General features: G+C 52.2%; 1 protein-coding gene across 2 annotated transcripts; it reads left to right on the top strand.

Moving 5' to 3' along the window:
• Positions 1-1,602: 1,602 nt before the first annotated feature.
• TRIM3 (tripartite motif containing 3) lies at positions 1,603-25,438 on the top strand. Of its 2 annotated transcripts, none has more exons than XM_068555614.1 (12): positions 1,603-1,719; positions 9,463-9,628; positions 15,251-15,482; positions 15,703-15,854; positions 16,080-16,260; positions 16,543-17,275; positions 17,381-17,484; positions 23,005-23,172; positions 23,363-23,531; positions 23,785-23,855; positions 24,863-25,003; positions 25,130-25,438. In XM_068555614.1, the coding sequence occupies exons 2-12, from the start codon at positions 9,498-9,500 to the stop codon at positions 25,280-25,282; spliced, it is 2,235 nt and encodes a 744-aa protein (XP_068411715.1). In that variant the 5' UTR covers positions 1,603-1,719; positions 9,463-9,497; the 3' UTR covers positions 25,283-25,438. The 2 variants fall into 2 exon arrangements, with proteins under 2 accessions (XP_068411715.1, XP_068411714.1); XM_068555613.1 differs by having other exon boundaries at positions 1,603-1,745.
• Positions 25,439-27,314: the final 1,876 nt, after the last annotated feature.

The following is a 27,314-nucleotide window of genomic DNA, read 5'->3' as shown; positions in this document are numbered from 1 at the left end:
AGAGGTAAGGTAGTAAGTAGATCGTGCTGAGCCTTTTCAGGCTGCTTAAGGACTTTTGCCCTTTGTTCAAAGGAGCTGTGAAGCCTTATCAGCAGACGTTTGATGACATGGGAGAAGTTTAGGATTGAGGAAAGAAGTCTTTGTGAGGCTTAAAATAGTGTTATACAGACCGGAGTTGCCTCATATTGAGTGGTCTCTTAGCCCTGGCCCCATATTCCAAAGCAAGCGTGAACCCTGTCTGAGGCTCATTTACAAGCACCAGAGCACCTGTGCTGGGTGCCAGAACTGAGGCAGATGAGAAGTCAAGGCACTTCCCAGGGTCCCTGCTGCATCCAGGTGTTGAGCCCAAATCTGAACCTTGTGTGATGCGAGAAAGCTCCCCAATAGCACTTTGATTTACTCAGGGACCAGGTACCATCACCCTATGCTCCTTGACCAAGGAATGCTCCAGAATTTTTCAGCATTCTCCCCTACCTCTGGAAGGGTGCAGTTATCTGACTGGAGCTTCATTATAAAGGGGGGTGGTCCACATACAGGCCCCTCACTTTATGGGCCACTGGGGCTTTTTCAGCATGAAAGGTACTGAGGCTCCAAGTGACTGGAGGCAGGACCTATAAGCAGAGCTCAAACCCTGGTTCCAGCACTTTCTGCCTGAGTGATCAGGGTTAATGTCTGGGGAGCCAAGGGCCCTCAGTTATTTCCGTTGCAAAACACGGCTAATAAAAGAAGCTACCTATTAAGATTATGAGTACTAAAGAAGATAATATATGTAAAGTGATTCGTTATGTGTCTGGCACATAATAAGCACTCAGTCCTTGTTAACTGTTATACTTTTTATTATTTTCCACCGGGGCTGCTTTTCCACAAGGCGATGATTCTGAGAATTGCTCTGGTCTTTGGAGGGTGGAAGGGAGTCGCTGGATGGTCTGAACCATAATTTCCTCGCGAGGGGGCTCCTGAGGGAGAGCCAGGCACCTTGAGCCAAGTTAAGTCCCCCATCTTTCTACCCCGTCAGCCCCTTCTCCCAGAGCTCTGCGTACTGCCCTTCTACCCTGGGGCTCGTCCGCCGCCCAGAGATCCGTGCCGAGTCACCGGCGATCCCTGTCTCCCCCTGCTCAGCAGAGATCACACTAACATAGTCCGTAGGAGCCCCCCAGGAAAGCCTGGAAGGGCACCTCCAGGAGACAGCCCTTACCGGCTCCCAGAGTCCGAACACCCTGCTGTCCAGCTGCCTTTTCGTGACGGAGCGTCCGCCCAGTCCCTGAGACCCACTGCGCTGCCCTTTCCTGGAGCCGTCGGGAGCCAGAGGCAGCTGGCGGGGATCGAGGATCCGGGATCCGGGATCCGGGATCCTGCTCAAGGATTCCCCAGCCCGGCAGGGGAGGCAGCTCCTGCAGGAGCCTCGGGAGAGTTGGAGGAGCGGTGCGGGTGGGGTAGGGGCGGGCGGGGCCTCCGTGGCTGCGGGCGGGGCGTGGGTGGGTCTTCGGTCTCCGAGCCGCCCCCTCCCCCGGCTGGTCCGCAGCCCCGCCCCGGCCCCTCCCTCCGGCCTGTGCGGCGGGTCCGGCGGCGGCGCCGGCGCGGGGACAGGCGGCGGCGCGGGACGTGGGGCGGCGCCGCGGGCAGAGCCGGGCGGACGGGCGCTGGCAGCAGCGGCAGCGCCGCGGGCCCTTCGGAGTGGCCGCAGTCCGGGTCTTGGCCCTCCCATCCTGCCTCGCCGCTGTGAGTGCGAAGGGCGGCCCCCAGGGGTGCGTTTGTATCCCTGTCTGCCCAGGTCCCGGTCCGGGTGCGAGCGGCGGTGTGTCTGTCCGAGTGTCTGTGGGTGAGGGCATAGATGCTTTTCAAAAGCTGTGCCTGTCTCTGTCCACGTGAGGCGTGTCCCTGTCCGTGAGAGCAGTGGGGGGATTCTTCGGGCTGTGGCTGCTCACGTGAGGTCCATGTTTGAGGGGGGAGGCGCGGGTGGATGGGTGATGCTTCCTTGGAGGAGCGCGGGGTTTGGGAGCTTGTGTATGTTGGCGGAGGGTGTCGAACGCTGCGGCCGAGGATGGTGGGGGGTGGGGGAGCGGGTGGGGCTGCTGAGTGGGACTCTGGAATCTTGTGGCCCAGCTTGTCCGAGGGTTCCTTTCTCCCTGGTGCAGACACTTCCACCCCTTGCTACCCCCTCCCTTCTCAGGCACCTAGAGGCCCACCGGCGGGTATAGAGGACACCCTTTCCTCCTCTAGCACTGGCCTCTGGACAGGAAGCCGCATCCGGAGGCTGTTTCTTGTAGGAAAGGACCCTTCTGTTTCCCCTGCAGCCTGGGCCCCGCCTGGAGGACCCCAGGCTCCTCCCTGGTTCTGGCCTCCTCCCTTCTGGACTTGGCTTCAGATCATGGGCTGCAAACCTGCAGGGACAGATGGTTGCAGGTTGGAGGGGCAGGCTGCACCCCAGGGAGGTCAGTCCACTAAAGGCCAGCCCTGGTCTTGTTCCTGGTGTGGGGGTCTCCGATGTGGAAAGCAGAAACCCAGGACTGGCCCCTGTAGGAAGATGAGATCTGGGAGGTTGGAGCAGGTGCAGAGGTCTTTTTCACAGGTCTCTCCCTGCCTGTCTGTCCAGCTCATCAGTGCCCATTCATCCCCTAAGCAGGGTTCTGATTTGCTGCAGAATTGGCATCAGAGCTGCAGGCCTGACAGGTGCCCTGCTTCTCTTGGCTTGCATGCCTCCAGTGACAGAGCACTTACTACTTCTGTTATGGGAAAGCTTCTTTATGTTAAGTAGAGGTCTTTTTCCTTGGAACTTCGTTCACTTGTATTGTTATTGCCTTTGATTTTGCCTCTCTGTCTGGTGAGAGGATACTGCAGTGACTTAAACACGGCTCTCTTGTCACCAACATATGCTGAGCACCCTCTGTGTGCCAGGTGCTGCCTCAGCCACTTAGGGGACAATGGCATTCTTGCTGAGAGAAGAGCTTGAGCAAAGGCCCATAGTTGATATAGTACAGCCTGTGTTCAGAAAAATGGAGCAAAACCATTTTGCTAGGCTAGGGTAGGGGGTGCCCAGAGGGAGTGTCATGGGTGCCCTAAACTCAGCAAACATTTATTTTGGAAGGGAGGTGGGGACAACTACAACCACTCTCTAACACACCTAGCCTTCCTGTGGAAACCAGCAATCATACTCAAGGTAGTATATTAATGGATTTAATCATGGGTACATATTACAGTCTGTAGGGACCTTTGGCTGGACAGAAAACCTTGGGAATCTCAGATTTGGGGAAGAAAAAGACACCCTCCCCCAATTTGCAAGTAAGGGGATGGAGTAGGAACTTGTCCAGAGTCTTACCTTGCATTGGTGAAATTAGTGAGAGTCAGGACTAGCTCCTGGATCTCCTGACTTTTAACCTAGACACATTTTAGGAGCAGAAACAAGAATAATAGTCATACCTTATATCTGAAAGTTGAAAGAAGAGGAGGAATTGAAAAGACTCCCAGGATTCTGGCTGATGTGGCTAGGTGGATGGTGGTGGCTTTTATTGAGATGAGAGACGCAGCAAGATGAGTAGGTTAGGGGAAAGTGAATTCAGTTTTAGACTAGTCTCTAGCATTACCCCTGTACAGATGTCCAAGGTACAGCTGGATATACAGGTGTGGTGGGTTCAAGAAGTTTTCTGCACAGGAGATAAGGCTTTAGGAGTCATTAGCAAGTGGATGGTAACTGAAACCATGGGAGATGGTGAGATTTTTCCAGACAGTATGAAAGTGAGGGGAGAAGAGGCCCTAGAACAAAGCCCTGAGGAGCTAGACATATAAGGAATGGACAGTGAAGGAGCAGCCAGAGAGGCAAGTGGAGAACTCGCATCGAGTGGGTTGTGATAGCATCAAGTACAACCTCTGCCCTTTTGAGTCTTGCTCTCTTGCCCAACTGGTCCATGTTTCTTAATTTTTCATGCTTCTGTTCCATTACTCACTGTTTTCCCAGTGTACCTATCAAACTCCTATTTGTCCCCCAAGAGCCAGCTCATACATCCCTTCCTCTGCAAGTCTTCTTTATTCTCCACCACCTTCAGAGTTGGGTACTTCCTCCTCTTTGCTGCCATAGCAGTTTGAATATGTCAATATCATGACACTTATCACGTGGTAGTTGTGTATTTCCATGTCTGTTTCCCACACTAGTCTGAGAACTTGTGAAGGACAGGGAGTGTGTCTGTTTCAGCATTGTGTCTCCAGTAACCACTTTAAGGGCCTTGTCCAGAGTGCCCAGGAAGTTTGATTGTTTGATAGGTTGATCAGCTCATTGAATGGTTCATTCACCTACTTACTCAGTCTGGCAGTAGGGGGTGGGAGAGATGGTACTGCAAATTTCATCATTTTCCTTCCCTGCCAATGTTATTGAAGGATTCCTTGGCTTTGAGGACTTTACCTCCTCCAAGGCTTCATCTGTTTCAGAGAAAACCCAAAGACTGTATCCTGCAGTCATTTGTCATTTTGCTGAAGCCTCAAATGATCAAATACACTTGCAGGCTAGTGACCAGGAGTGAGTCATTTTCAGAAGCAAGTGAGCCTAACTGGCCTCTTGCATCCACTTTTTCACAATGCCTCGGTCACCTGCCTTCACTCACAGCTGTGTCAATCATGTATACTGGGACTCTCATGAGGTTGTACGAGGAAGTCATGGAGGAAATTAGATGCTGTTTGAGAATTTGGAGAAACTGAAAAGCCTTGAAACACATCCTTTGCAGATGTCAAAGATCAGGTGGAATCAGCACTGGCTGTCCTCATTTGCTCACAATCAACTTCCTCTTCAGCCCCCTGGATCTGGCTTCCTTTCCTCCAGCCCTTAGAAACCACACTCCCTGAGGTTAATACCAGCTTCTTTTGGGCTTTAGATCATGGGAACTCTTTGCAGCATTTCACAATGAAGATTGTTCTCTTACTCGTGAAGCTCTCTTCTCCCTTGGCTTTCATATCTCTTTCCTGATTCTCCTGCCTCTCTGGCCACACCTTTTCAACTTCTTTTCAGGCTTTGCTTTCTGGGCCTGTCCCTTAAATGTTGAGGTTCGTTGGGGCACAGTCAGAGGCTCTCCCTTCTCATCTTATGCCCTCTCTGGGTGATGTCATACACTTCCATGCCTTCAGGTACCATCTCTACACCAACTCCCAAATCCATATCTCCAGGCCAGACCTCTTTCCTAGGCTCCAGCTTATCTTTCCAACTGCCAGCTGGACCTCTCAGATGTCCCATAGGCACCTCAGATTCCTCTTACTAAACACTGAGCCTGTCACCCTCCCATCCAAACTGCTTGTCTTTCAGAGTTTTCAAGCCAGAAAACTAGGAATCATCTCTAATTCTTTCTTCTCCCTCTACTCTTCCTATCTAACCAACTGGTCACCAAGTTCTATTGATTCCTCCCTATAAAATCCACTTCTGTCAACCTCCCCTTTGCTACTCCCCTAATCAAGGCCACCATCACCTCTCCTCTACAATATCATGGCAGTCTCTTAACTTTCTACTCATGATACCCCTCACCTGTTTTCCACGGTGCAGTCAAAACTTTACTCTTTCTGCTCTCTCACTCTATACTTAAACCCTCTCCACCTCCCCACCCTGCTCCTTTGCTCTTTGGATAAAGCCTTAATCCCCTAGCAGGGAAGGGTAAAGTCTCAACTCCTCAGTAAGGCCAACAAAGATTTGTATGATCTAGCTCCTGCCTACCACTGCATCTCATTTCTTAGTCCTCCCCTGTCACAGTGTTTGATTCAGTCTCCTGATGCAGAAGGCACCATTCTCTCTGTAACTCTTACCCATCCTGGAGCTCTTGAATGGCCCTTTCTTCAGGAGAACTCTCTGGACCTCCAGCCTCCTGTACATCCTTCCCTCGCCCCAGATCTAGGTTAGGTGACTCTTAGCAATCTGTGCTTCCCTGTGATAGCCCTCACCATATTGCACTACATTAATTGATTTATTAGATTGTGGAATCCACGAAGGCTGAGCTGCGAGTATGTATCTTTGTATTCCCAGGCCTAGCAGAGGTGTTGAATGAATGCTGAAAGAGGAAATGAAGTCCCTTTAGAACCTCAGTTAAAAGATGGGAAGGATAAGGGATGCAGAGATGGCAGTAGGCAGCCCGAGGAAGGAGGGTGAAATCTCAGCTCTGAGTTCAAGATCTTCCAAGTACCTGCTGTGATAAACAGTCTATTTAAACCATGGCCTGTAGGACCTTGGGGGCAGATCTCTAAGGAGCAGCGAGATGGGAGAGGTGGGAGTAAAAGCCCAGGAGAGGAAGGGAATCTTGGTGATTTAGGCAGGGGTGTGACCTCAGCGGCTGTACGCCCAGCACGCCTGGGTGGGGAACTGAAGCAGGAAGGGGAAGGGAGGGAGCTGTCCGTGCTTGGATGTTGCCCAATCTCCGCCCCTGTGTGACAGGCTGGGAGAGCCCCTTGGGCTTGGAGAGAGGCGGAGCCTGACTTCCAGCTGCCCCAGAAGGGCCCAGCAGACCACTCCTACTCTTCCTCGCAGCACTCCCCTTCGCCAAACAGAAGCTTCAGCTCGGCTCTGGCCTCCTGCTCCCTCTGCCAACCCTCAATCTGTCCTCCTCCTGCTATGTTGTTGTCTTTGTATTAAGTCTCCAGATTCAGAACCCTGCACATCTGGAGAAAGAACCTCAGAATCCCAGTGTCCACATTCAGGGATGCCCTTCCTACCCTATCCATGCCCACCCTCACATAAACATAAGGCATGTGCAGCTGAGCCCCTCTCCTGCCCCTCCGCAAACCTGGAGAGAGCTCTGCACTCTGGACTGGCCCCACTGCATTCATTCATTCGTTCTTCATTCATGCATTGTTTTTAGAGAGGGCCATGGTGCATCGAGCTGGGCACAGATAGTGGTGACCTGCTCCTAGTCACTGCCTGTTTTGAAGTTGTCTGACTATCTTTCTGCTTCCCTTCATGGCCAGATTTCTCTCCTGAATTGTCTACAACTGCTGTGTTAATTTCTTCATTTCCATTCATTTTTCCATCACTCTGACCTGGCTTCTGCCCCTCCCATTCCACCACAGCCAAATCTGGTGGACAGTCTCCAGTCTTCATCTTACTTCACTGCTCCTTCTTTCTTGAATCCCCCCCCTCCCCTGACTTCCTTCATCCCACACACTCTTGGTCTTCCTCCCATCTCTCTGAGTTCTCCTTCACTCTTCACTCTCTATCCCTAGATGGTCCCATCCGTTATCATTGCCTTGTGTCATTAATATGCCAATGCTTCCAAGTCAAAAACCAGCCCAGACCTCTCCCTGGAGCTCCTATATTCTATTTATTACTTGACATTTCTACCTGGGTATCACACAGGCACCTCTCAGACGTCTCATGGTTAAAATGGAATGGCCCACATCAGCTCCTTAGCTTTCACTGTCTCTAGGCACAGCCCATCATCCTCAGGGGAGAAACCTGGGAGTCCTTATTGTCATTCCTTTCCCCTCCCACATCCAGTCCATCGTGGTGTCCTTTTGACTCAACCTCATGGTTATTTCTCAAATCAATCCACTTTTTTGCCTATAGCTCTGCTAATAGCCAACATCAGCCTACCTGAAGAACTGGGGTAGCCTCCCAAGCGGTCTCCCTGCTTCCACCCTGGCTCCTCTTCAATCCTCATAGCTGCCAGTGTAGCTTTTTAATTTATTTTTATTTTTTGTAAATTGCATCATTTCCCTCCCAATTTGGGATAGAACCCAGATTCTTAACATCAAGGTCCTTTGTGATCTCATTCCAGCCTACCTTCCCAAACTCACCTGTGGCCTTTTATTCCCTTTGCTCTGACCACATGAACCCTTTCGAGTTCTCAGTGAGTCTCTGCCTAAGGACTTTCCTTCATGCTGTTCCTTCAGCCTAGAACGATTTCCCTCCCTCACTCTCTGATGCCCACACCCTCATCCCTACTATTTTCCTTCTAGTCCTCAAAGCTCTGCTTAAAAGTTACCTGCTTGGAAAGGCCTTCCCCAATCACCCAATCAAAAAGGCATTCTTTCTCATAGCATCCTTTTCTTCTCTATAGCACTCCCGTCCCCCAATTTGTAATTATATATTTATTCATTTATTTACTTTTCACTACCTCCCCACCACAAGGACAGTGACCATATCTGTTCTGTTTATCACTCTATCCCCAGCGCCTTACAAAGTAGGCACTTAATAAATATTTGTTGAATTACTGAATTAATTCAATAAATATAGACCAATCCTTATGTCAGGCTCTGTGCTAAGTGCTAGGAATAGAAAAGAAATAAAATATAATGCCTCTCCTCAAGAACTCTGCATACTATGGAAAAAGCAGAGAAGTAACAAGAAAATTACAGTATAGTGTAAAAGGGCCAGGATGGAGGAAAGACAGGGTGCAGAATGACATAAAGGTGGAGCACCTCACCCAGACTTCAGGAAATCAGGGAAGGCCTTCTGGAGGAAGTGACATTTATGTGCAGACCTGAAAGATAAGCAAGAGTTAGCCAGACGAAGTGGGGGTGAGAAGAGGATCTCAGGCAGAGGGAACAGAATGTGTGACTGCCCAGAAGCGAAAGAGAACAAGGAGTTTTCCAGGAACTGAAAAGAAAGAAACCAGTGTGACTACTCATAGAATCATGAGACGTGAGGTGGTGGAGGGAGGTATGGGCCAAAGCTAAGCTTTGTTGGCCTGTTTAAGGAGTTTGGACTTTGTCCTCTGGACAATGGAGAACCACTGAAAGAATTTAAACAGGGAGTTAGTGACAAGATGGAATCTGTGTCTAGAAGCCTCATTCTGGCTGTGAGAGAGAGGGATGAGAAGGCATAGGCGAGGAGACAAGGACGCCAGTTAGGAGGCTGTTGCTGTATCGCTGGAGAGACTTGGTGGCACCTGAATTGGGGGTGGTATCTGTGCAGTTGGAGAAAAGGGGATACGGTATTTGGGGGGGCAGAATCCACGAGACCTGGATACTGATTGGATGTGGAAAAGGATGTGATCCCGGGCAGTTGTGCTGGGAGGTGGGTCAGAGCATAGATAGAAGGGCTGCAGGTGGTCAGAGGAGAGACACTCCAATAGGAAAGTCTCCTGGGGGAGGGTTTGGGGGAGGCAGAGGAGATGAAGGGTGGGTGTGTCAGTGAAGGGCATCCCCGTACCACACACTTGACATACACTATCGCAAATTCTCAAAACAACCATTTGAGGTAGGGATTATTATTTCCATAACTGCAAATTAGGAAACTGAGGCTCAGAGAGGGTGTATGAATTGTGCAAGGTCACATAGCTGGTAAGAGACTGAGCTGGGTTTGAAATCAATCTAACCTGACGCCTGTGCTTTTAACCAGAGCAGCAGGCTCGGAGGGTACTCAGTCCATGTTCTTCACGCTGCTCGGTCCCTGGCAGAGAAGAGATGGGGCTAGTGCTCTGCAGGGGTTTTGAGTGATGGGGATCAGGTGGAGAGAGGGATTGCTGGCTTCCCTGGTGCTGACCGTCTTTCCGTACACAGGCTGGTGTGAGTGGCAGGAGCCATCCGTGGGCACCATGGCGAAGAGGGAGGACAGCCCTGGCCCAGAGGTCCAGCCAATGGACAAGCAGTTCCTGGTGTGCAGCATCTGCCTGGATCGGTACCGGTGCCCCAAGGTGCTGCCCTGCCTGCACACCTTCTGTGAGAGGTGAGGGTGTGTGTACCGGGGAGGGATGAGGACCTTGCAGGCCCCCCGGAGAAGGGAGTGGCATGTGTAAACCTGTAAGAGGTGGGGGAGATATGTGCACACATGGAGGGGAGCAGATGAACCCCAGCCTACAGGAGGTAAGGGTTCGGTGCAAGAACCTGTGAGAGGACCAGAGGTTCCTAACACTGGGCTGTGGCCCCTGCCCAGAACAGGGCCTTCTCTGCCCCTGCCCAAACGCCAAGGCAGCCTTCGACACCACCAGAGAAATCAGGCAGAGCTGAGACTCTCAACCAGCTCTGGCCCCAGAACTTTCTGACCAGTGGGAAGATGTTCAAAGCTAGGTCTGTCCTCCCTGCCTGTCCTCACTGTTGTCCTGAGGCACTGAATGAAAGGCAACCCCTCCCAGCCTCTGGGCTTCTATCTATTATTCATTCAGTTAACAAATATTTATTTATCGAGCAACTACTATGTGCCAGACCTGTCCCAGGCGCTGGGCAAGCAGTGATAAGCAAAAACAGGTATGATCCTTGCTCTTAAGGAGCTTACAGTATAGTGAAGGAGAAAGATAGTAATCAAATCATCATACAGTCAGACTACAGATAAATGTAGTCCTGTGCCACCTCAGTCAGACACCCTCCCAACGAAGCCCTGCATCTTGCCATCACCCAGAATAATACCACTTCTTCTGTGGTTACAAACTCCAGGATCCCACTCTTGGCTTCCATTACCCCACTCTCACTACACCAGCTTTGACTGGATGTAGATGTCCAATGCCCTTGACTGCTCCCTCTTCTCCCAGCCTCCATCTCCTTCCTGGTCTCCCTTTCTTTCCTACCCATCCTGAATCCCATGGTGGACCATAGGCCTCTACAATTCCCACACACCTTTGTCCTTTTCTAAACCCATGTGGCGGAAGCTCAATCCTGGATCTGAGCCGTAATTGGATATCTCCATACCTTCTCCTATACCCAGATCACTGAGCACTCTTGGAGAAAATCAGTGCCTGAGAAATTATAACAATAGCTACCGTGTATTGATTGCTTACTATTTGCCAGGGACTGGCTAAGTGATTTACATGTATTGATTTACTTAATCCTCACAACAGATACTTTATTATCCCCATTTTAGAGAGGAGGAAACTAGGGTTCAGAGTCGATTAAGAGATACTTTCGAGGCTCCACAGCAAGTAAATAGTCGAGGTCTGAATCCAGGTTTAACTGCAGAGCCTTCTCTCTTAATGCTACTCATTCATTTATCCCCTGGTCCCTGCTCTCAAAGACTTATGCTCTGGTGGGAGGTGACAGACAGTAGGCAAGCAAATAATCAAGCAGGAGAGTCACAGCTTGGACTAAGTGTTTTCCAGAAAATAAACAGGGAGTAAGTGAGGGCGGTTGGGCCAGGGGCTAGTCTACGTGGAGTCATCAGGGAAGGCTTCCCCGAGGAGGTGACATTTGACCTGAGACCTGAGGATGAGAAGGAAACAGACATGTACAGATTGTTCCAGGCAACAGGATTATCTTTGCGCTGTTCCACGCAAAGACCTTAAGAAAGGAGTAAGTGGGGCATGTTCAGTGACCAGGGGAGAAGCCAGCGTGACTGAGTAAGGAGGAAAGTGGGACGAAGTGAGGTCCGAAAGAGTCAGAACAGTTCACGGGGGAGCTTGGCAGTTTTAGGAAAGTTTTGGATTTTGTTCTATATGCAGTGGGAAACCACCGGAGGATTTTTTTTTTTTTTAGCAGGGAAATAATGTGACATAAATTAGACTTTTTTTTTTTTTTGGCCGCGCCGCATGGCTTATGGGATTCTAGTTCCCCATCCAGGGATCGAACCCGAGCCCTCGGCAGTGAGAGCACGGAGTCCTGACAACTGGACTGCCAGGGAATTCCATAAATTAGATTTTCTTTAAGCTCATTCTGGTTGCCGTTTGGAGAGTGGATTCTAGAGAAGCAAGAGTGGAAACAGGAAGCCAGTTAGGAAGCAGTCGTAAGCCAGGTACGCGCAACACGTAGGACGGAGATCTTGATGAGTTCAGAGGTATGCAGGGTGAACCCCAGATTCAGCAAAGCTGGGGAGAGAGTTACAGGGGAACTGAGTGGAGTGGTTGAAATGCAGATTTCGTAGCTGATGCCGTGATGGGTGATGAGACATAGGTGGTGCCGGGAGCACATGGGAGTGGACAGCTGGGGTGAACTGGAGGAAAAGATCACTGGGGGAGGGGGTGAGAGGAAGCTTAGGAACTAAGAAGTCTTGACGGTGGGTGGGTCACCCTGTGGATGTCAGAGCCACCGAGAATGATGGCAGGAGCGTGTGTGTTGGGGTGGGAGGGAGGGCAACAGAAGAGAGTGAGCCAGAAGAAAGACTTCGGCCAGTGGGGAAGCAACCGTTGAGTCAGCGGAGACATCAAGGAGGGGTGTTGTAGACAGAAGGCCTGAGCTTCCAAGGAGCTGAAGAAGAAGAATTTAGAAATGTTCCAGTTGGGGGCGGGGAGGACTCAACCCCACCTTCTGGTCCTGAGGAATGTGGAGTATGAGACAATAAACCACTCTCAACTCGAGAAGACCGAAGGGGAAACTAGGTCACAAATAAGTTAATATTTGTGAAGCGCTTAGAATTGTGCCTGGCACATAGTGTTTGTTAAATAAATAAAAATTAATTAATTCAGATCAAGAAGTGTAGAGAACGTTAAGAGAAGAGATTGAGGATATGGGAAACTTTGCAACATGTAAATCTTCCCTCCACAAATTTGTGGTCTCCAAACACAGCTGCCGTCAGTCTGTTTCTAGTAAGATTCCTCTCCTCCTCCCTTCAGTGACTAATCCCAGCCTCCCTGTCCTCCTGGATTCCCACCACCACCCCGCTCCTTCGCTTTCAGCAGCTGACCTTGCCCGAGGCAAGTTGGGCATCCTCTCTGCAATTTTGCCCCCTGTGCTCAAGTGCATCCACCTCATTTTTCCCTCCCTCCGTCCAGAGGATGGGGTCTACTCCTCCTCTTCCAGCCAACCTAAGCCACTCTCCCATCCCCAGACCTCGTCCCATGTCTTCTAGTCTCTTCCCTCCCTCCTTCTCTACTGGCTCCTCAACTTATAAACATGCTCAAGCCTCCCATTACAAACAGATAAGAACACTCCTTTGTCCCTCTGTCCCTCCCAGCTGCCATCCAACCCATCAACCTCCTTTTTACTCAAACTTCCAACCTCCCATTCACTCTTCAACTGGCCAGAGTCAAGCCTTCCTTCTTCTACCCCTCCCTCCACTCACTGTTTTCTTCACAGACAAAAGTACTCTTACAGTTGCCAAATTCCATGGGCATTTTCCAGTCCTTACCTGCCCTGACTCCTCAGCTGCTTTTGACACTGATGACTACTCATTCCCTGCTTCTGAAATTGCACTACTCACTTTGCTGCCCTGACACTCTCTCTCCTCCTACCTCTCTGCTCGCCTCTTTCAGTACTTGCTGGGTGCTCTGGCACTGTAATCCCCTTCTTGGTGATCATATCCTCTCCCATGGCTACAGAAGCCACCTAAATGTTGATGGCCTCCCTGTCTTTTTTTTTTTTTTTTTAATTTTTTTAAAATTAATTAATTTATTTATTTTTGGCTGTCTTGGGTCTTCGTTTCTGTGCGAGGGCTTTCTCTAGTTGTGGCAAGCGGGGGCCACTCTTGATTGCGGTGCGCGGGCCTCTCACTATCGCGGCCTCTCACTATCGCGGCCTCTCTTGTTGCGGAGCACAGGCTCCAGACGCGCAGGCTCAGTAATTGTGGCTCACGGGCCCAGTTGCTCCGCGGCATGTGGGATCTTCCCAGACCAGGGCTCGAACCCGTGTTCCCTGCATTGGCAGGCAGACTCTCAACCACTGCGCCACCAGGGAAGCCCCGGCCTCCCTGTCTTTATCTCTAACCTGCCTTCTCCTCAGCTGTCTACTGATCCCCTCTGCCTGGATGTCCCACCATTACAGTAAACTCAACCAGGGCAAGGCTGAACTTCCCTGTAAACCAGTCCTCTTTCTGTGTTTCTCAGCGTGGTGAATGTCACCACCATCCACTCAGTCATCTAAGCTAGGAATCTGGGAGTCAACTGAGACTCATCTCTCACTCCCCATATCTAACCAGACAACACTACCCACTGGCTGCACTTCTTAAGTACTTCTCAAATTTGTTCCACCTCAGTCTGCATTGCTGTTGCCTAAATCCAGGTCTTCCTCACCTCTTGCCTAGACTATTACAAGAGTACCTTGGTTAAGCACACGCTTTGCCTTGGATCTGGCTCTTGTGCTTGCTAGCTTCGTTACTTTGGACCACTTACCCTTTCTGAGTCCATTAACAAACACCAAGTGCAAAGCACAGCCTGGCACATTGTGCTCAGTAAATGGTAGCTGGATGCTGAGAAGGATGCTCCTCCCCGTCGTCTGCTGTCTCATCATGTTCACGCTCACCCTCCACACAGACGCAGTGAAGGGGAACCTGGTAAAATGTGAACCTGGCTGTACCATGCTCCTGCAACTCCCTCGTGCTGTTGAGATAACTTCTAAGCTCCTTGATGTGACCCAGGAGCCCTCCGTGAGCTGGCCCATGCCTCTCTCTCCAGACTTCCCTTACCATTCCTTGCCTTGGACGTTCTCTCCAGCCACCTTGAACTGCTTATAATTCCCTACTCATACTATGCTGTTTCTGGCCACCTTCTGTATCTGGAACACCCTTCCTCCTCTCCCTGCACCTTTCTTGGTCAGACTAACAATTATTTGTCCGTGAAGATTTGGCTTACGTCACCTTCTCTTCAGCCTCTTCTGGCTACCCTCTCTACTACCAGAGGCCCCTTCTGTGCACTTCCTTATCACTGCATCTTCTGTGTTCCCTATATTAATGATAGGTAATACTAATAGCTGTAATTAGTATTATAATAGTATTCTAATACTACAATATATCGTACTTTCTGTACGACATATCGTACAGGCATGTCAGCACTTTACATTTAATTCTCCACACCTTGTGAAGCCTGTACTGTCTCCATCTTACAAAGGAGGGATCCTTGGCTCATAAAAGTTAAGTAACTTGTCAGGGGTCATACAGTATAAGAGTTGACTGACCTGGGAATTGAACCCAGGCAGCCTAGCTCCAGGACCCATGCCTTTAATCATCACACTGTTTACTTCTGCAAACTCTAATTTTGTTACTTTTTTTTCTCTATAAACGGGAAGTATTTTAGAGGTAGGCACTGTGCTTTATCTTTGTATCCCCAGAGCTTGGCATAAATTTGGCAAGAGTAGGCAGCCAGTAAATGTTTAATGAGTTAATGGTGCGGGGGTAGGTAGTCACACATTTTCTGTGAGAAGGGTTTGTAAACACCTGTGAAAGGTGAACTTGTGTCTGTGCACACTGTGAGGAATGTGGGTATGTCTGATCTTCTGAGAGACATCAGGGATGTGTTGCCACTCAGTTGTGAGAGGTGAGGCCTTTTACCCCTGCTGTCAGGACAAGATGCGTGTGCCAGCCAGAGAGGTTTCAAAATGAATGTAACAGCACACCTGTGAGGAGAAGGATTGGCACCCATGGCAGGTGAGAGGAGGGGTGCACTGACACCGCCCCGCCCCTTCATCCCTTTGACTCCCCCTCCTCCCTGGCCAGATGCCTCCAGAACTACATCCCTGCCCAGAGCCTGACGCTGTCCTGTCCAGTGTGTCGGCAGACGTCCATCCTCCCTGAGCAAGGCGTCTCTGCGCTGCAGAACAACTTCTTCATCAGCAGCCTCATGGAGGCCATGCAGCAGGCACCTGATGGGGCCCACGACCCCGAGGACCCCCACCCCCTCAGCGCAGTGGCTGGCCGCCCCCTCTCCTGCCCCAACCATGAAGGCAAGGTGGGCCCAAGCAGGCCCAGTGAGGCCAGGACTTGGGGTGGAGGGGGAGGAGAGGTCGGGGGAGGGGCCGAGTGGCTGTGGGTGAGAGGGTAGTCTAAGTGGTCCAGGTAGGGGGGGGTGCACCTGGAAGGTGAGAGGCAAGGAAGGCAGGTGGGGGGGGGGAGGGGACAGAGAAGTGTGGTGTGTAGTCGTTGCCTGACGGGAGTCCTTACGCCGCCAGACGATGGAGTTTTACTGTGAGGCCTGTGAGACGGCCATGTGCGGCGAGTGCCGCGCCGGCGAGCATCGGGAGCACGGCACCGTGCTGCTGCGCGACGTGGTGGAGCAGCACAAGGCCGCCCTGCAGCGCCAGCTCGAGGCGGTGCGCGGCCGGTAGGCGCCCGGCGGGAGCCCGCGCTGGTGGGGCCATCTGGGACGGTGCTTCAGCAGGGGCAGAGGAGGGACCTTCGGGAGGGTGGAGATAAAATTCTTAGGGAGGGTAGGGGGGTCTCAGGGAGGGGAAATCCTGGAGGGCAGCGGTAGGGTCTCCAGGGAGAAGGGACGGTTTGGTGAGGGCATCCTCAAGCAGCCCTGGTATGAGCTGTTTCCCCTCCCCAGACTACCACAGCTGTCCGCTGCCATCGCCTTAGTGGGGGGCATCAGCCAGCAGCTGCAGGAGCGCAAGGCGGAGGCCCTGGCCCAGATCAGCGCAGCCTTCGAGGACCTGGAGCAAGCACTGCAGCAGCGCAAGCAGGCCCTGGTCAGCGACCTGGAGGCCATTTGTGGAGCCAAGCAGAAGGTGTGTCTGCTCACCCTTTCCCACCACCGTCCATCATGAGATGGCCTGTTGCCTCTACGCGTCCCCTGCTTCCCACACCCGCGCACCCCTTCCCCTAGTCTATACTTGCGCCCTTCTGGCTTGGCCAGTAGGTACTGCGGGCATCTGTGTCCCTCGTCCACACTCACCCTCTTGTATTCCTTTCATGCCATAGCACAAGTTCATCAGGAATCACGGAGACGCCCCCCCTCACCTTCCCCTCCACGAGCCTGCTTATCCAACTCTCCCCTAACCCCTCCTCAGGTGTTGCAGACCCAGTTAGACACACTGCGCCAGGGGCAGGAGCACATCGGCAGTAGCTGCAGCTTCGCTGAGCAGGCACTGCGCCTGGGCTCGGCCCCGGAGGTGTTGCTCGTGCGCAAGCACATGCGAGAGCGGCTGGCGGCGTTGGCAGCACAGGCCTTCCCGGAGCGGCCGCACGAGAACGCGCAGCTGGAACTGGTCCTCGAGGTCGACGGGCTGCGGCGATCGGTGCTCAATCTGGGTGCGCTGCTCACTACGAGCGCCACTGCACATGAGACGGTGGCCACTGGCGAGGGCCTGCGCCAGGCGCTGGTGGGCCAGCCCGCCTCTCTCACTGTCACTACCAAAGACAAGGATGGGCGGCTGGTGCGCACAGGCAGCGCCGAGCTGCGCGCGGAGATCACGGGCCCCGACGGCACACGCCTGCCGGTGCCCGTGGTGGACCACAAGAACGGCACATACGAGCTGGTGTACACGGCGCGCACCGAAGGCGAGCTGCTCCTCTCGGTGCTGCTCTACGGACAGCCGGTGCGCGGCAGCCCCTTCCGCGTGCGGGCCCTGCGTCCTGGGGACCTGCCACCTTCCCCGGACGACGTCAAGCGCCGCGTCAAGTCCCCTGGCGGCCCGGGTAGCCACGTGCGCCAGAAGGCGGTGCGTCGGCCCAGCTCCATGTACAGCACCGGCGGCAAACGGAAGGACAACCCCATTGAGGACGAGCTCGTCTTCCGCGTTGGTACAGAGGGCCGGGGGCGGAGCCAGAGGGGGGATGGGGCGGGGCCAGAGACTCAAAATGACCTTAGTGTGAATTTTTTGCTTCCATCCCGTTTCTTCCCCACAGGCAGTCGTGGAAGGGAGAAGGGTGAATTCACCAATTTACAGGGTGTGTCCGCAGCCAGCAGCGGCCGCATAGTGGTAGCAGACAGCAACAACCAATGTATCCAGGTAAGCTCTCCCCTAACACCAAAATAGAAGTTCTCAAGCTACAGCCTACTAAAACAACAAAAAAACAACAACAAAACAAACAAAGAAACAAAAACCCAACAAAGTATACAGGTCGCCTCCTGAGGGATGAAACCCTACAGATAGTACCTTTACTTAAAGCGCAATGAGTCATAGCACCACCCCTCACCCACTCACTCGCCATCTGTTCCACAAGGGCCACAGCAGTAACCAGCACCTTCACAGTTAGGCACCAGGGTTTACTGTGCTGGCAGCCTCTACCTCCCAGGCTGTGGCTCAGGCCAGACCAGCTCCTGGACCCCAAAGATCTGGCTCATTGTTCCCTCCCCTCTGCCTCCACCTGAGTCTCCACCTGGCTGGCTTGCTTTCTGCCCACCACAGTGGTCAGGATGCAGTCTCTGCACCTCCCCCACTATCTTCCAACATGCCTGCATGGATCCGGAATGCGTGTCGTCCGTGCCCGTCTCCGCAAACGTCCAGTTGACTAGACAGTCAAACGGGGATAACTGGTGAAAAGGGGTGCCTTCCAGTGGCTAGACTATAGTGCATCCTCATAGGTGGTCCTGCCTCTGGCCCTCCCGGTGCCTCACACACCTGAGTAAAGCATCTGCCACTTGAAGGAACACGGCGTCTGCTGCACTCTGAGCTCCATAAAGCCTGAAGATGCGGTTTTCTCTTTTCCTTGTAGTGAGCCTACGAACAGGTAGAGCCTAGTGACGGGCACCAGTGTGGTAGGCGCAGCAGAGCAGTTCAAAGCTCAGGCTCTGAAACCAGACACCTGGGCTTGAATCCTAGCTCTGCCACTTACTGACAAGTCATGTGACCTCCCTGAGTTTAGGTTAACTCATGTGTAAAATTAGGAAAAGAATACCTCAGAGGGTTGCTGGGAGCATTGAATGACATCATGTACTGTGCCTGACACCAAGTGAACCTTCTAACTGTTAGCTGTTGTTGAAAATACCATTGTCCAGGTGGGGACAAAAGCCAGGAGGTGGAAGGTGCTCTAGGGCGTTGTTCAGGGAACTGGAAGGATCCCAGAGCGGCTGGAGGGAGATTACTCTTAGGAGTGGAGTAGCTGAGGTCACGCTGTAAATGCTTTTGGAGAGGAAGCTGTGGAACTTTGATTTTATTCTGTACAGGATTGTTTCTAACTACTGTAAACTTTCAGTTCTTGGAAACATTTTGTCAGGTAGTAAAACTTTTCCCTGAAGATCCTTACTTCACATCTGTATGTTTAAACTTCTTCCTGACCCTCTGCCTGAGTACCCCTGTCACAGGTGCAGCTCTGCCAAAGGCCTGTCACCTCAGTGTCTGCTCTCCTGGCCCTTGCTTTCCACCTAGCCTACTGAAGGAGCCAGGAACTCTTCCATGACTATATTCCCAAGCCTGTCTAGCCCACCTTTATTCCCACCTTGTTCCTAAGAGCAGAGGAAAGGAGAGGCTCAGGTCAGGGCAGGGAGGCGTTTGGGTCCAGGCTGGATAGTGAGGAGTGGAGGGGTTTGGATGGGTAGGGGTGGTGCCGAGGCCCTACTCCATCACACCCTCCACCCTCCAACTCCGTTCCTCCTTCTTATGCCAAGGATGCTTTTTGGCACAAACGTTGAGGTTTGGGAAACTTCCCCTGGGGCGCACACACACAGGTACTCACATCCCCGGAAAGATGTGCCACTTTGTCTCCCTGACGAGGGGCTGTGTTTGTCTGTTGTTTCAGGGTGGGGACTTAAGAGGGAGGGCCTAGTGCAGCCCCTCCCCACTCCAGACACTTCCTTCTACTACAGCCATCCTCCTTGCCCCTGCTGCCACCCACGCAGCAACCTCATAGCTGCTAGGAGCCTGGCTCTCGATTCCAAAGCTGAGGTTCTCTCACCCTGGGGTTCTCAGGTGTGCTGTGGGCCAGGCTGCCAGATGCACTGTGACCCCCCCCTCGGTTCGTGAGGATTGGGGTTCTCGTGAACTTCTCCTCCTTTGGACCCGGCTATGGTGGCAGCTGAGGCAGATCCTCTCCTTGTGCTGAATCAGCATCAGCTGACAGAAGAGAAGAAACATTTTGTGATTCTGAATGAAGAATTTGATTTGGATATATTACATCCTTGTGTAATTGTCTGAGTCCAGAAATTTTATCAGCTCTTCTGTGAAAACTTCCTCATTTCCTTCAGGCAGAATGCTAATCACACTCTCCTCCAAGCTCCCTCAGCCTTTTGCCATATAGCACTTTTCATTCTCTCCCAGAATCCCTGGTTGGTTGGTTGGTTTTATTTTGTTTTGGTCTCTCCCCCAAGTAGACTCAGATCCTGAAGTTGCTTACTGCTACCATGGCAAAAGAGAGAGATGTTAAGGATCAAATTAAGGCACTGGCAGATTCTAGAGATAAGGAAGCAAATACGGCAGGTTTTGATGAGCCATCAGATGTCCAGGGAGAGGGAGGGATCAAGAATTGCAGGGCTTGGTGACCTGAGTAGGCGGTGTTGCCATTTGGGAGCGGGCCTGGGGATAAGTTGATGAATTCACTTTTGCGTGCGGTGAGTTTGAGATGGCTGTGCGGCATCCAAGGGGAGGCGTCCGATTCTGGTCTGCGAGTGAGCTGACGGATTCGTTCATTTGTTGAACGTCTGCTGTGTGCCAGTTGCTATTCCGGTGCTGCAAATGCAGCAGTGAACAAAACAGACACAGTCCCTGCCCCACCTGGGGCTTACATCCTTAGATGGGGGACAAGGATATTTAGCAGTTATTTAGTGACAGGAGTGACAGTTGTTATGAAAAGAGCTAAAAAGCATATATCACGGAGACTTAATTTTATGTGTGTATATTGATATAGGAGATGGAGTTGATCATTAAAACCTTCTCTGAAGAAGTGACCTGGAAATTCTGAGAACTGGAGGATGAGTAGGAGTTGGCCAGGTGTAATGGGTGGGATAGGTTAGGATAGGATGGGAAGAGGAAGACCCCCTAAAGCCTCAGTGTTGAGCTAGAAACTAAGCTGCTCGGAGTGGAGGAGGCAGACACATTGCCTCACTACCCAGCTGGTGGTACAGCACCTCTTCAGCCCGTGGTGCCTGCCTTCTCGTGCTGGCAAGTGCTGTCCAACCACAGGGGACCAGGGCAGAAGCCAGGGGCTGTTCTGATCAGCCAGGGGATGGCATGATGGGAGGTCCACATCAGGAGGAAGTGATGTCCATTGGTGAGACCAGTTCAAACAGCCCTGCGGGCCTAAGAAATGGGGATGGTGCAGGGGCAGGGGGCTCAGTCCACGCAGGAGGGAGAACATCTGGATCAAAGAACAAGGCCAAGGCCCATAACTCGAGTTCTCCAAGGCTGCTCCTGGCTCTGATTTATCTTGTGTCCCTAGAGTTATAACAAAGCAATGTGTTAGGCTTATGCAGTGAGTGATGTTGTGGCTGTGAAGGAGAAGCACGAAGGCTTAGCTATAGAGGAGAGGAGCGTTAAAATCGTAGGTGCTTTTAGGATGGTGAGACCTGAGCATGTTGCTAAGGTGGAAGAAGTAGAAGAGGGTGAGAGCTTGAAAGGTTTCCTCTGTCCAGATTACCTTATCAGCCTCATAGCCTGGATGGGCTAATCCTTGTCCATTCCCCCACCCTTACCTACCCCTTTCTTGTCTGCTGCTAAGTCCTGTGGAGTCTTCCTCCTGTATGTCTCTTGATCCATCTACTTCCCTCCAGCAAGTGCCCTGGTCCAAGCCATCATCAGTTCTCACCTGGACCACTGCAGCACCTCTGACTGGCCGGCCAGCTACCAGTCTCGACTCCTCCCTGCAGCCAGAGTGCTCTTTCTGAAAAAGCTCCCATGTGCTTTTTCCAACACCGCCAAGCAGTTCTCCAGTTCTCAGTGGACACCGACCAGGGATCCTATAAATTTAACTCAATTCCAACATGATCTACCTGGAGATGGCATCACATCCCACAGGTTGAGGGCTCAGTCCCATAAGACTGCCCCTACTTCAGATGCTAATCGAAAGTTCAGTTTGTCACCTGTAGTCTGACCAACCAGCTATAAATTGGAAGTTCCCACAACCCACTCCTTGTGTTCAATTAATTGGCTAGGGCAGCTCACAGATCTCAGACAAACATTTAATTATGTTTATCAGTTTACTATAACAGATATTATAAAAGATACAGATGAACAGCCAGGTAAGAGATACATAGGGTGAGGTCTGGAAGAGTCCCTAGTATAAGGAGCTTTGGTCCCTGTGGAACTGGGGTACACACCCTCCTGGCACCAACCCGGAAGCTCATCAAATCTTGTTGTTCAAGAATTTTTGTAAAACTTAATCTGTGCTCCCCACCCCTTCTCCTTCCCAGAGGTTGGTGGGTAGAGCTGAAAGTTCCGACCCTTTAGTCAGATGGTCTTTCTGGTGACCAGCCCCATCCTGAAGTCATCTAGGGGCCCCGCCCTAAGTCACCTCATTAGCATAAACTCAAAAGGGACTCCTTATGAATGACAAAAGACACTCTTATTGATCAGGAAATTCTAAGGGTTTGAGGAGCTCTGTGCCAGGCACTGGGGACAAAGGCCAAATATATATATATATATATATATATATATATATATATATTTTTTTTTTTTTTTTTTTTTTTTTTTTTTTCCCCAAATTTATTTATTTGTTTATTTTTGGCTGCCTTGGGTCTTCGTTGCTGTGCGCGGGCTTTCTCTAGTTTCGGCGAGCGGGGGCTACTCTTCGTTGCGGTGTGCGGGCTTCTCATTGCGGTGGTTTCTTTTGTTGCGGAGCACGGGTCCTAGGGTGCTCAGGCTTCAGTAGTTGTGGCACTCAGGCTCAGTAGTTGTGACTCGCAGGCTCTAGAGCGCAGGCTCAGTAGTTGTGACACACGGGCTTAGTTGCTCCGCGGCAGGTGGGATCTTACCGGACCAGGGCTTGAACCCGTGTCCCCTGTGTTGGCGGGCAGATTCTCAACCACTGTGCCACCGGGGAAGTCCCTCAAATGTATTTCTTATTATACTACAAAGTCAAATCTCATCTTGTCACTTTCCTGCCCAGAAATTTTCAGTGAATTCTCATCATACCCAGAATAAAACCTTACTCCTTCTGTTCTTTACGGGAGTGCCCACTGCACTCCATCCACACTAGGCAAGTAGTGCCCATACTGAATTCAAGCAGTGCCCCTGTTGGACTCTGTGCCTTCTACATACTGCTGACTCTGCTTAAACACCTTTCTTCCTCCTTCTTTACTCGCCAACTTTGGTTCATCTCTTGGCATCCTTATTAGGCTATTAGCTCGGATTGCCCCTGCTCTTGGACCACCTCTCACCCCTTTCACGTTCTTACAGTCCCATTCACACCTCTGCTGCATGTCCCCTAAGGTCTGCTGCTGGCAACGTCTGATTCTACCCACAGCAGGGTGTCAGGAAGTGCTTGTTGAGTGATGAATGAATGGGGGTGGGTCTCCTCCCTCAGGATCCTGCTCTCTTCCCTCTGTGCCCACAGTCTCTCCCCTCCTGCCCACTCGCTCCCTTGCTCCTCTGCTCCAGGTTTTCTCCAATGAAGGCCAGTTCAAGTTCCGCTTTGGGGTCCGAGGACGCTCGCCTGGGCAGCTGCAGCGTCCCACAGGTGTGGCCGTGGACACCAATGGAGACATTATCGTGGCAGACTATGACAACCGTTGGGTCAGCATCTTCTCCCCTGAGGGCAAGTTCAAGGTGAGAGGCCTGCTGTCACTCTACTCTGCACCCTGGGGGCCAGCTGAGATGACCATTCTAGTGCCTCCTGGTGGTCAGGGCCTGGACTGCTCAATCCATCCTCAGCCTAAGGTTCTGCTTTGGTGCCAGGCTGGGACTACTCTCCCCACCGGGCAGGATAAAGCCCCTAACGGATATCCCCTTCCTCCAGACCAAGATTGGAGCTGGCCGCCTCATGGGCCCCAAGGGAGTGGCTGTAGACCGGAATGGGCATATCATTGTGGTCGACAACAAGTCCTGCTGCGTCTTTACCTTCCAGCCCAATGGCAAGCTGGTTGGCCGTTTTGGGGGCCGTGGGGCCACTGACCGCCACTTTGCAGGTATTGGGAAAGAATTTAGAGACCTAGTCTCCGATACCCCAGTCCCAGAGAGCTCCCCTGGATGTCCCAGCTCTACAGACCCCCTCCTCCTATATTTTGGCCCTAGGGGACCCCGTCCCTTCCTATACCCTGGCACCATCATCCCAGAGACCCCACCCCTCTCCTCACACCGCAGCTTTGTCATCCCAGATGTTCTTCCCCATCCCACTCAGTATCCTGGCTTACTGCCAGAGAGCCCACTTTGTATTTTCAGGGCCCCATTTTGTGGCTGTGAACAACAAGAATGAGATTGTAGTGACGGATTTCCATAACCATTCCGTGAAGGTCAGTGTCCTCCCTCCCTCCACGACCACTGTTCCAACACCCTTTCCTCTCGCACAAGACTCCTCTCTCCCTCACCTCCCTTTTTTCCCCCCTTGAGATCATTCATTTGAACAATTAACATCTATGGCGTGGCTGCGTTGTCCCAGGCACTATGCTAGAAGCTGGGAATACAGTGATGAATACAGCAAATACATTCCCTATCTTATTGGTTATGGTCTAGTGGGGAAGAGAAGAAGGTGCCAAGATATTACAGTGTGATGTGATACATTCTGTGGTAGGAGAGTGCAGGGAAACTGGGTGAGGGTGTAGCAGGAGCATTTGATTCAGGTGAGACTAAGCACAAGTGGGAATTCACCAGAAGGTAGGGGGACAGGAGAAGCCAAGGAGGTGGGAACTCATACCATGTAGTCAAGAAACTACAAGTAGTTCAGATGAGGTTTGAAGAGGGCAGTGGTGCCAGGTGAGAATGAGGCTTGCTCATTCCCTTAAGGGGCTTGCTCTCTTCCTAAGAGCTATGGGGAGTCACTGAATGACTGCGGGCAGGAGGGTGATGCAGTCCTGTGTGTCTTAGAAAGATCGCTCTGGCTGGGGCGAGACTAGAGGCAGGAAGATCAGTCTTTTACAATAATCGAGCTGAGGACCATTGCAGTGGCAATATATGCATAGGGTACAGATTTGCGATACAGTCAGCGGGTTGTGGTAATTCATTGGCCGTCAAACAGAGGAGAAGGTGGAGTTGAGAATGACTCATGGCTACCTGGGTGTTGCCAGTCACTGGGAAGGAGAAAGAAGAACTACTTTCCCAGGGAAGATAAGCTGCCCAAGGGACATCAGCTGGAGGTGTCCAGTAGGCAGTGGCATGCGTGGGCGTGAAGCCTGGGAAGAAGAACTGGTTTATAGCTGCAGATCTGGGGGTCCTCAGCCCTGGGGCTTCACCCCATCCTCCTCCAAGGCCCCGCCTTCTGCCTGAGGCCGGGTCCCCAGTCCCCAGCCCTTTCCCCTGCCAGGTGTACAGTGCCGACGGAGAGTTCCTCTTCAAGTTCGGCTCCCACGGCGAGGGCAATGGGCAGTTCAATGCCCCCACGGGAGTAGCTGTGGACTCCAATGGAAACATCATCGTGGCTGACTGGGGCAACAGCCGCATCCAGGTGAGGAAGGAAGGCCCAGGGTTGGCACCAGGGGGAGGTTTCCCGCTGGGCCCCATGCACCCCCTTCCCAAATGCCACTCATCTGCCTGATCTCACGGCTCCCTCCAATCTCCACTCGTTCCTCAGGTGTTCGACAGCTCTGGCTCCTTCCTGTCCTATATCAACACATCTGCAGAGCCGCTGTATGGCCCGCAGGGCCTGGCACTGACCTCGGATGGCCACGTGGTGGTGGCCGACGCGGGCAACCACTGCTTTAAGGCCTATCGCTACCTCCAGTAGCTGCACAGGGCCTGCCTGGCTCTTGGAGGGACGGACATAGGGGTGATTGGACAAGATGGTCTGGCCAGGAGGTGGGCCAGACCTGGCAGCACTGAATGTGGGCTGCGGGCGTGGGTGCGCCCGGTGCCCTCCCTCTCTCCACTCCCAGCCCCACGGTTGCACTTTATTTATTCGGTTCTTGCTTTGGTGACTGGGTGGGCCTGGACCATGGTCCCAAGGATGTGTGCAGAGCTTCACCCTGCCCTCCCCTCCTTACACACCACCCCATCCCCTCAGTCTGCTCCCCACCACCCCCAGCCTGGGGCCAGAACAGCCTCTTACTCCAGGGCAGAAGTCCCTCTGGTTGCCTCCCTACCAGCCCATACACACTGACAGAGACAGCAATACCCACCCCTCATATTAAATAAATGTGTTCACCACGATGGTTTTGTTGCTTTCCTGTGGGCCGGGGCTGGGAGGGGAGGGGAGGGTGCAACTACCTCTTGACGAAAAGGTGGGCAAGCAGCTGGGTAGGGGACCCAGCTTCCCAAATGTGCCCTGATGTTTTGAAGCTTCAGGAGAGGAGAGCAGAGAGGGGGAATGCCTGGGGCTCAGCCACCTCTAAATGCCTGTCCCCAGACCCACGTCTCCTGCAGAAATAGTGAGTCCTTTGGCTATCTGCTCTGGGGCTGAGAAATGACCCTGGCCTAGAACACAGCCAGCAGCTGTAGGGAGAACAGTTGCGGGGATGACAGCAATCCTTGAAACGCAGGCCTGGGTTAGGGACCTGGGGCGAGCCCAGGTGGAAGCTGGCTGTGGGAGACTCCGTGGCCAATTGGAGAACTCAGTCCTGAAGGCTTGGAGCTCTGCTTCATCCTCCTGCTCTTCATGCCAAGACTGCTGCCCTTTCCCCACAGTGGAACAAGGGTCCTAGTGTCCCCTCCTGAGCTCTGTTCTGCCAGGGTTTGGCTGCCAGTTCCAGAGAGAATTAGCACTAGCTCTCAGCAATTTGGGAGGCAGGGACTGTGGTTTCTCCCTCTCTACAGAAGGCTGAAGCTGCTCTTCGTTGCTGAGTAAGAGCAGAGGCCAGTCTTGAATCTGTAGGTGTCATACTCCTAACTGGTAAGTTACAGCACCTTACTCATTCTTACGCCCCTTGCACCTAGCATGGTGACTGGCAGAGAAGGCACTCAACAATATTTGGGGAGTGATGGATCTGGGAAGGTTGGTTATAAGAGGCCATGGGGAAGCTCAAGACTTTGTCCTGGTGTAGCACGATTCCCAGCGCTAGGGTGGGAGGGCCTGTCCGTGGACCTGTGGAAGACCATAGGGGCTTTGCAGAGATCAAAGGGACACCGTGTGGACCACATGGTGTGTTCACCTTCCTGGTGCTTTTTGGCCCCACTGGTTGGGACCTGGTAAGCAGGTGGAGGGACAGATGAACTCCCTGAAGGCTCTAGGGCAAGTGTTAACAGGCCCTGGCCCCAATTAGGAGTAGGATTGCCTGAGCCCATGCCCTGGCCAGCAGAGATGGTGTGCTCAGTCATCAGTCACTCAGCACCAGCCTAAGCCATGCAGAAGGCATCTCAAGCCAGGGCAGGGGGGTGGTGTGTGGGGGGCAGTCACTCACTTTTTCCTAGATCTGATCACAGTGGGCATTTCATTTCCGATTCAGACCTTGGGCCCAGAAGTAGATGGAAGGGGTGACAGGCAGTGGAAGCTATGCCTTGACTCATTTGGCCTAAGTCTTAAACGATCTTTACAGACCTGGGGGTTGCAGCAGAGCCTCCTGCTGGGACAGGTCAGAAAGTTATTTTGCGGTCCTGCAAGAGCTCATACCTTGCTTATATAGGGCTGTCTGGAGATCAGAACAGCCCTATGGCCACATGTGGCCTACAGGTTCATTTATTCATTCAAAAAGTACTTCGGAAGACTTCCTATTGGTTGGGCAGAGTTTTGAGCCCTGGGAATACAGACAGAAATGGTCTTTTGCCCTTACGGAGCTTATAGTTTAGTGGGGAAGGCAGGCAAACCAGTAGACACAAGGAACTAA

Source organism: Eschrichtius robustus, chromosome 11 (genome assembly GCF_028021215.1).
Source record: "Eschrichtius robustus isolate mEscRob2 chromosome 11, mEscRob2.pri, whole genome shotgun sequence".
In the NCBI taxonomy this organism is placed as follows: domain Eukaryota; kingdom Metazoa; phylum Chordata; class Mammalia; order Artiodactyla; family Eschrichtiidae; genus Eschrichtius; species Eschrichtius robustus.
This window is presented reverse-complemented; position numbering and strand designations above follow the sequence as displayed.